Genomic DNA, 9,880 nt, shown 5'->3' on the forward strand with positions numbered 1-9,880 from the left:
TACATGGAGCTTAAGGCCTTGAAATGCTCCATGCTGGAATCCAGGTCAAACTGTTTACATGGTGCCTGCTCTGGCTGCTGCCTCTTGGAAGGGCTGTGGGGCCCACATGGCCATTCTGGCTGGAGTAGTTCCCCCTCCTAATGCATACCAGGAAAGGGAATAAGCACAGTTTGAAATAGTTTTACAAAATAATCAGTCTCTCCAGACACTGCAGGTATCTGTTTTGACAGACAGCTTCTACCATCTGCTGAGTCTCTTTCAAGCATGGAGCCCAACACTAGAGAGAAACAAGAGTTTAAGCAACTGGGAACAACTGTTCCCTCAAGGACATGTTCAGTTTGAGCCCTCTCTTCATATGTCACAAGCTGACTCTGTGTTGCCACTTGCTGAGATGCTGGAGGTCTGAGACAACAGGGCAGGACCGTCCCCATCCTGCTCCCTGATGGGCCATGCCTCTCTCTTCAGCTCAGTGGAAGGACTAACACTGAACAGAGGCTTTGTAGACTCTAGCCGAGCAATCTTCAGTAGATTATCTTCCACCTCTACCTCCATCTCTTCAGAAGGCAGACAACCTGCAAACACTTGTGAGGAGCCATGTCCCTCAGAGTTCACTGAATTCTCAACTGCAAGCTTTTTGTAAGACAGTGGCTCAGGCTGGGGCAGCACTAATGGCTGATGACATGCTGGATCCCCACATGTGTTCTCAACTGGGCAAAACCCATTTTCCTCCTGGGACACTGGCCCATCTGAACAGTCCATATCCTCCTCCTGTCCTGATGCAAGAAGAAATTCTGGTCTGTGAGGCTTGGCATGAAAGGGGGGAATCTCTGCCACACCATATTTACTGCTGCTCAGGAGTTTTTGCCGAACCTCTGCACCAAGCTGGGCTGGGTCACACCTGCCAACAGGGGAAGACAGTCCTCCAAACAAGCTATATTCCTTCTGTGGTAATTCAGGAGAGAGTGGAAGCGATCTGCACCTCCTCCCAGGAAAAAGGGAGAATTCCTGCCCGTCTGTGCTGTACACCTGCCGGCACTGGGGCTGGTTGGTCTTCAGGCCTCTGCCTGCCTCCGGAGAGTGCAAGTCAAACACCAGGGAAATCACAGACTTGCTTGGCATGTCAAAGAACTTGACCTTCCCCCCCTTGAGGTCCTCCCGGGCATTGAAGGGATTAACTTTCCGGCCTAACCCTTTGTTTGGTGTATAATAAGGGTCCTGCACGTTTATCTTCCTGGAAGGTTTGCGGGAGAAGATATCCGACTGGCTGCGTGACAACCAGATATTCCGGCGTGGACGGGGTGACTTGGGTGGGATCTTATCATCCAAGGAACTCAAACGTTTTACTCCTGGTCCTTTTTCAATTGATCCTGAGTAGAGAAAGAGAAATACTCTTAGCTTAAGGCAGCTCTATATAGCTGTGTGTCTGCTCACTCATAGAGCCTTCATGACAACTGTAAAGAAAAAGCTGCATTTCTGACGTTCCAAACTATCTTCCATAAGCACATGTCTGTTCCTGCCTTACAAGTTCCTGCACAAACACAAGGACACCATTCTCTTCTCTCCAGTGCACTTTTAGAGCTCCTTCAAACTTCCTTGCTGCTAGTACACTGCCAGAGCAGAGACAGCAGAAGGTGGTCTTGGAGAAGAACAATTTGTGTTTTCCTAGATTTATCATCCTGGCTCCCAGCAGAGGTTGCCCAAGATCTGTTGGTGATACTGACCATAAAAGAGTTGCCGAAGAAAACAGGGACTTCTCCACCCTGATGGGAAAAGACTAAGGCCAAAATAAATGCCCTTCCTGACACCATACAGAGTTTAAATCATTCCATCCCAGTACGTTATCCAGTACAAAACTAAAGATATATGAGAGTTTGACCCTAATGAATTGGAGTTTTAAAGTTGTCCATGTGCATGTGTATTTGCACACTTTGTACACACACGCAAATAAAAGCTGTATCACTAGAACAGGATGGGAAAATGGTAGATGATAACTCCTTGAGTGTTTGGAATATGCATCTGTCACTGGCTCTCAAGGTGCCTCTGAAGAACTGTGGTAGAGCAATAATAAATGTATTTAAAGAAGTGATATCTCCTTTTGATTACCGTTTCCCAAATAAGTGCATATGGATTTTCACCTTTCCCTTTAAATACTGCCACAGTTTAAACTGCAGCTGTTCCATGTAGGAAATGCTATGCAAGTCAAAGAACAGCACGTAACATTTCTTTAAGCAGTGCTTGTTTTGTATGTGTACTCCAAAAGGGAGAATGCCAGAAACATGGAAAAAGAAAAAAACCACAAACAAAATGAAAAATCTAAACAAAACCCCAATTTTCCTGTTTAACTCACACCTCTTTTAGATGCTTTCCAGTTGTGAGAGAATCACAACATGCATTAACTCTATGTGGTTTAACATACATTATTTCAATCTATAACAATCTACAGATCAATAGAGATGTATATATGTTGCATATTTATATACACACACAAAGGAGAAACTATTTTTACTGTACTCTAGGTTCCCAATGCCAGAAGTCTACTAACATAAAAGACACCCAAGTCAGAAGACAGCCCAGGCTACCAGAGCTGCTTGCAGTTTGCTCCCCACACCAGGTGGCACCAAACACCTTTAGAGAAAACCTTTCAATGCCAACATTCCCAAGCAGACCTGGGATTCATCTTTTCCCGTCTTTCAGAGTACTCTATAATACTCTTGCATCTTCTGTGCTCTTCCTCCTGAAGGAATTTAAGAGGCTTCTAAATGTCACATGTAACATACATCAAAAATTCTGTATATGCACTAAGTATGGCAAGGGATAAATAAAAAGTTGATGCATTTTCATGTACTATTAGCAACATACAAAACCATTCCCAAATGAACTCAAAATTTCCTCTCATGAGCTTGTGGGCAGAATATTATGAGGCACTTCAAGTTAGCTGTTTTTTCCCCAAAGGACACTCTGCAGTGCAAAGTACATGGCATTGTTGCAGAATCATTTTCAGGGTTTGAGTAAAATCAATTCGTAAGCTGTAAATATTTCCATATATACTGAAATCCCAGTTTCCAAAACAAGAAGCATTGTGCCCTCTGCTGTTTGTCCAATACAGACTCTTACCTTTTGGTTTTCTTTCACTGTTGTCAAGGTTCAAGAACTTTCTCTCTCTCTCCGAGTCCTCATTTCTCAGGCGGTTTAACATTTCCTCCAGTGTTTTGACAATATCAGCAAATGAAGGACGCAGCTTTGGATCCATCTGCCAATGCACACAGATCAAGTAAGTTCATGTGGGTTTGTCCATGCTATTCTAATTACACAGTGGACAGACAGAGGTACAAGCTGAAGAAACTAAGGAAATCCAAGACTTAAGTGCCACCACAAAAAAAAAGAAGTAAAGAAGGGGAAAAGCAATATTCTGTCCTAGTTCATGTCTATTATACTTCTCACATTTAATTATCAAGCTGCAAACATTCTATGAGGAGAATGTATTTTAAATTGAAAAGGGGGAAATCTGTCAGATTCATGGTTTTTGGAGGGATTGGTTTGCTTGTTTTAAACAACTTCCATAGTTCAGGATTTCTTTCTGGACCTTGGTTATCTGTCAGATTATGTACCAATGTTATTTCAAAAGGATTACACAGAGCAACATGGCTGTGTCATTCCTTGAGTTCGTAATTCTTCTGTCATCTCCTTGTGGCTTTAATTAAAACCCACCTACGTGTCACTGCTGATTTTAAAGCTGAAAATGCTGTATCTTTCCATCTGTTAATTAACCTTACTACTCACTGTACTTGTGAGGAAGCAAGATTGGTTACACACTTGGACAAAGTAATACAATAGGAAGAAAATCCATCTTTGTCCAGGTAAAATATTCCCCCTAGTCATCAGTAGGTATCAGTTTGTATTTTTCAGTATGTATTTAATTATTCACTCTAGCAGAAATGGATCTCTCAACAATTGCACTACAGGGCAAGCAGCTTAATTTCACTAGTAATTTTGAAGGCATTTCATAATTTTGCACATTCACCCTGTGTATAGGTTGCAAGTTTAAAGACTGTAGGTAGCAACATCTAATTCAGCAGCTGAAAGTTAACCTCACTCCAGTAATAGAACAGATTCCTGTTTCCAGCCTTCTAAAGGCTTTTTCAGAGAGGACAAGCCCAGACAGGTCTCACCTCTACAATGGGAACAGTGGAGCTTTGTGCACAACAAACCCCAAAGACCTCCCTGACACTGCCCTGCAGGTCCTGCAGATGGATCTTTCTGAAGAGAACTGGTATGATCAGGAGTGCCAGAATACCTTCTGGCAACTTGGGGTAAAGGGCTAAAAACTCATACGTACAGCAATAAAACTCAAGCAAACAAATCACATTGGAAGATCTCAAGAGCAACAAGAAAGTTGCTCTAATGCAGCTTCTGGAATTTCCTGGCATTGGTAAACATTTTTCTGCTTTCCCTATTCCACTGGAAGAGTAGGGCAGGGGCAACACTGAAGCACAGACTGTACTCTGACAAACTTACTAATCTGGGAAGCTCAGGGAGCTGTTGCAAGCTACAGGAAGCTTGAGGAAGTAAAAAAGAGCTGTCTGGCTATTTAAACTTGTGCTAGGTAAGATCCAGGACAAGAGCAGCAATGAAAAAGTTACTCAGAGCAACATTTGCCTCTTCCACCCCTGAGCAGTCCAGGCTCAACTCAAATGGAACAGAAGGTTCTTCCTCCAGGCAGCAGTTGTCCTCTGCCCAGCTCGTGCTGTAAGCTTTTTCCATGATCATTTATGATTATGTTTATTACAGATCCACACAAGTAGATTTATAGTTACTGAGGAGTCTTCCTTGCAGGTACTTGTTTAAACCCCCCTACTTTGTAACAGTAAATTAAAGAAATTTTAACCCACTACTCATACATGTCAGTCTTTACTGGTTTTCTTAGGGTACCCAAAAATGCATTTCCTGCCTGTAGAAAACCCCAGGGCTTTGCACATTAGTTCAGCTAATCAGCTGAGCTAAACAATTTACACTTTGTTGATCTACTAAGTAACAAAAAGCTATATAAATGTCCACATCTAAGAGCAAATCATCACACACAGATCACCTACTACAGAAGCACAGCATGCTTAGGAAGACATAAAGCCTTATCTGTTTACACCCTTTTTCCTTCTACTAGGTAAGTTGTAAGTAAATTCCAGCATGCCCCACACTGAAATCAGCATAGTAATGGCTTGATCACGAGACAGTAATTTCCATTTCAATTCAGGGAAGGGACATTTATTATACAGGAAGCAGCATTTGAGAATAATCAGTAGGAGAAAATCATTTTTCTCTGAGCATGCCAAATTCTTAAATGAGACTATAAGATCACAGCCCCTCCCCTCATGATCAGTTTTACTCTGAATTCCTGTGCTGAAAAATTGCTTTGAATCATGCACCATGTGTTTGGATACAGTACCATTTCTGGAGTCTACAGGTGGGAGCTGAGATTTCCAAAGTCAAACCCTTCCTCTAGACAAACCCTTTAGTGCTCACATAACCAAAACACTTCATAAACATGAGTCAGATGTACCTCTGTGCTGGTGAAGCAAAGTTATGCTGTACTAAGGTGAAATCAGAGGAGTGAAGTAGCTTATCCACAGTAAGTTCCACTAACATTTTTAGAATTAAATTATGCTATCTGGTGTCATGGGCAGCTCTCATCCCTCAATTCCCACCTTTATACTGTGCTCCCCTTGAGCAGGTGCATTTGTAACAATACTAAATAAAGAGAGAGCTTGGGTCAAAAACAAGCATCAAGGGCACAAAGACTTGAGACTTTTCTTACAAGCACTCACTTGGACACAGTGCTGGTATTGGTTCCACCACGGCCTTACTTGAGTCATGGGCAAAGTTTTGTGCAATAAAATTTTCAGAGGTTGCCTCAACTTAAGTTGTACAAACTGGACATTCCCAACTTAGCTGAATCTGGGGGAAGCTCAGGTTCTCCTTCTTCATATAAACCAGTTTACTACACAATGATACTAGCAACCTCTGTTATGGGATGACCAACAAAAGAGAGATACTTCCTTGGAGTTTTCACACTGAGGAGCCATGAAGGTCTCCAGCACTACCATGATTTTACTTGATTAACTGCCAGGAAAGTTTCTCCATACAGCACACTGCCTATGGCCTTACAGATATTAAGTCATTTGGGCCCGAGTTTGGGTTTTATGACGCAGGCTTAGATATATGGATGTTAAGCCCCTTTTCCAAAAAGCAGCATATAGACACTTTATAGAAGTTTAATGCCTGCTCTCGATTTGTTTGTCCCTTCTGTTTGTGAGAACTCAGAATCCTTTCTTCACAGCTCAGTAAGTCTGTACACAATAACAGCTGGATTTTGTCAGCCCAAGGGCTAGCCAGAGTCAATAGCATCCAACTGGTTATGATCAGCCTGAACAGCCTGCAAGAAGCTGTTCCGTGTGCCGGATCCATTTGCTTGGCATGACAGAACACAGAGCTGCGAAAACACAAAATAGACCTTTCTACAAGGGGAAGGATTATGAAATCTGCAAGGGACTTTCTGGGTTATCAGAAGGTGCTGCTTTTATAGCTAGGCTCTTCAAGTCTCTTCTGCAAATGTTTTAAGCTCTATCTTCAAAAGCCAGAAGGCTTTAAGAGAACTCCAGTTTAGGCCTCTCCCCTTCAAGTAAGATACTCACGTTACAGCAGTTGAAGGCCAGCTGGAGGAAGTCAGGAGGACAATCTCCCACCATGTGCTGGAAGGAATCATAATCTAATCCAAAATTCTGTACAAATGAAAACATAACATAGTGTTCATAGTTATTCCTGATAAAACCATGTAGAGATCTCCTAAAAAGAAGATGCTTTGGGCCAGATACCAGACCTCTATCTCAACAACCACATGCAGAGGACTTTGAGGAAACTTCACACACACTCTGAACTGCAGCATTCCCAGTGGAATGATACAAGATACCTGTAAGAGAATGGGCTGACTTCAAAGCCCATCCTTCCTTCCTGGATTCAACTGCAATCCATTGTACTTGAAATATTGCCCTTGTGGATCTGGAAACAGTATCTTATACTATGATGTTTCACTGTGGTGACTTTCACAGTACAAATTAACAGCCTGCTATAAAAGCAGAGGCTTTGCTGTGATGAAAATGTATCAATTGAAATGGTTAACTTTTCAGTGCATGGGAGACTGGAAATACAAGTTATCCAGTTCCTTAAGTGCACTCCTATAAAATCTGAAGAGAGAGAAATGATCTTTAATTTACTGCAGTTCAAGACTTAAGCAAGTTTCCATTTTCAGAACTGGAGGGGGAAAGAATTTGGAAGAGCCCCCACAGAGGGCCAAAAGCTGCCCTACAGGTGAGACTCAACCAAAAGGCAACAGAAGAAAGAAGTATCTTTGATTAGTTGATTATAACTCAGGTCCATGGTGTTTAGCATAGCCTACACAAAAGTAAGGGTGAGTTTATTTTAGCTGCTGTTAAAACAGTTCCTGCCCCTTTCACAAGGAGGGGCTGCTTAGGGGATGCAGTGTGTCAGAAATGCCCTGCTCTGAACCTGGCAAGAAGTCTACATGAGCTATCACTCCACAAAAAGAAGAGTCTGCACTGCAATACTGTCAGTGTTCTGCCAGTTAGGGGCAGAAAAGATTTCCCATGAGGATTGCAGCTGGACAAAGTCTGTGAAAGTGTCTTCAGTGGAGCTTCCTACAGTAACAGCATAGATGAACAAAAGCCTTTTACAGGCTATTTTTAATGCAACACCTATTCATCGTATCTTTGGCAGCAGTGCCAGAAGTTCTAAAGGCCAAACCGTTATCATGGCACACTTACCACCTCCCACCAGTGTTATAAACATAACCACTTACCTCTGTGCGAGGGAGATAGTCTGGATCTGCCTGTATTCTTGCTATAATCTCACACAGAATTATACCATAAGAGAACACATCTGCCTGAAAGAGAAAAAAAATAATAGACACATGGTTCAGCTATGAATACTCAGTATTCTTATCTGCCACCGAGTTTCTCCTCACCCCAAATGGCTATCATGAAACACCTGAATCGACACCACAGCCTTACAACACTGAGCCACTGCATCATGCTCACAGTGCAGCATTCTTGTTGCACAATAGTAATGAAACTCTAATACTCTTTCAAGACAAAACCCACCAAAACACTCTTAATTCAGCAGCGTAAAAAAACACCAACTTCAAAAATCCTTCCTTGCATAAAGAATGGTGACGTTGTATTTGATGTCCTACAGATGGAAATAATTAAAACACAGCCAAAACATGACATGCCTATATATCACTGTGGTTAGAAAAATGGGTTTAGAATACACATGATCACAGCTTACCCAGAACATTAATGCTGTTTTTCAGAAAAATTACATTTTCCTCTTCTCAGGGTTCAGTATCTCTGGAGAAAACAGTGTCTTCCCAAAGCCTGAGATATCTGGTAGCACTGTTATACTCCATTTCCACAACAATTAGTAACCACTTATCTGACTATTCCTGAAGCTGCACAGTTCCTCAGATTTCCACCCACCTGAATTTACCATGTAATAAAATTTAGGAAAACAAGGAATACAAGTCTACAAAGCAGAAGCTTGCATCCCTCATCCCTTACACATCAAGCAGACTTATGTGCCACCTTTCATGCTGATCAGGCATGAGACCTGCCTCCTCTTTAGTCCTCCATGCCCTAGGCTTAGTGAAGATTCTGGCACCATAGATTTGGGTACTTTATTATTAATTTAGGTCAATTGAAACTCTTCAAAAAGCTTTGAAATTGTAATTATTACATTCATTACTGAGGTAGCTACTGATTTCCTGCAAGTTAAAAAGTATCACCAATTAAAGAGTGACTACTAGCTGTAAAGAGGTACAGGATGTTGGTGTTATGACAGAAAAGCTGCACTGGCAGAGCTGAAGTAGACTATGTTACACATGGGAGAGAAAATCCTGTGAAAGAAGAACTTGATTGCAAACACTGTTTCTAAAATCCAGTGTGATCTGATCCTCCTCTGAAAGAAACATTTCCCAATGGCACGAATAGGGAAACATAGAAATACCTTTGGAGAACATTTTTATCTTATCAAGGTATCTTGCCTTGAAAAATGTAGATTTAGCTTTTTAGCTTTTTCTTTTTTTGTAATTAATTGTACAAGTTCACACACAGACCTAGCTCACACTAATGTATAGTCAGGGAAGCAACTTCACTACAATTCTCGTAAGACCTGGTTACATTGCATTAGGTCAATGAGCCATTACCATATTCCTGCGTGTGGTATCAGAAGGCAAACAGCATAACAGTGAACAAACCTAAATGTAATTCTATTTCTATATAAGAACCCACACATTGAATTAGCTATTCAGCTTTCACTCTCCCTTTGTCTGAATGACCTGTTGAGCACAGAAATCTCAAGTGAAAACAACAATAGTTTTCATTCTATATCTTGCATACAGCTACTGAAGAGAAACATCTGACAACATTTATATCATGTACCTTTTCATTGTAGGGTTCATCTCGGAGAACCTCTGGTGCCATCCAGAAGGGTGAACCCACCACTGGTAACTTCTCACTGTACAGACATGGGACAGATGGAGGGAATGGAGTGGGGGAGGAGAGGGAAGAACCATTAATTAAATGCTCAAGCATTGCCATTAACTTTCCCAATCAATTATTCATATTTAATTTCCAGTTTTTAAGTGCTTGGCCATTCAAAAAAAGAAAGGTTTCATTTTAAGGTCATGGCTGTTCAATAGTTTTATTTACAAACTCTTAGCAGTGTTGACTCCATCTATACACAGAAAGGTTTGTAGACAACAGTTTTGGGCCAGATGTCAAGTTCTCCATACATCCAGTAAGATGTGCAGGTA

At 41.5% G+C, this 9,880-nt stretch overlaps 1 protein-coding gene across 1 annotated transcript in view; it reads right to left on the reverse strand.

Annotated features, from left to right (window-relative positions):
* Positions 1-351: 351 nt before the first annotated feature.
* Positions 352-9,880, reverse strand: part of TESK2 (testis-specific kinase 2) — a gene marked incomplete at its 5' end in the record, with an annotated part of 11,098 nt that continues 1,569 nt past the window's right edge. The window contains 5 exons of the mRNA XM_009079368.1: positions 352-1,367; positions 3,115-3,250; positions 6,687-6,773; positions 7,868-7,951; positions 9,507-9,582. Of these exons, the coding sequence (XP_009077616.1) occupies positions 352-1,367; positions 3,115-3,250; positions 6,687-6,773; positions 7,868-7,951; positions 9,507-9,582 (1,399 nt within the window). The remainder of the gene's footprint in view (positions 1,368-3,114; positions 3,251-6,686; positions 6,774-7,867; positions 7,952-9,506; positions 9,583-9,880) is intronic.

This window comes from Acanthisitta chloris, unplaced genomic scaffold (genome assembly GCF_000695815.1).
Source record: "Acanthisitta chloris isolate BGI_N310 unplaced genomic scaffold, ASM69581v1 scaffold990, whole genome shotgun sequence".
NCBI classification, from domain to species: Eukaryota; Metazoa; Chordata; class Aves; order Passeriformes; family Acanthisittidae; genus Acanthisitta; species Acanthisitta chloris.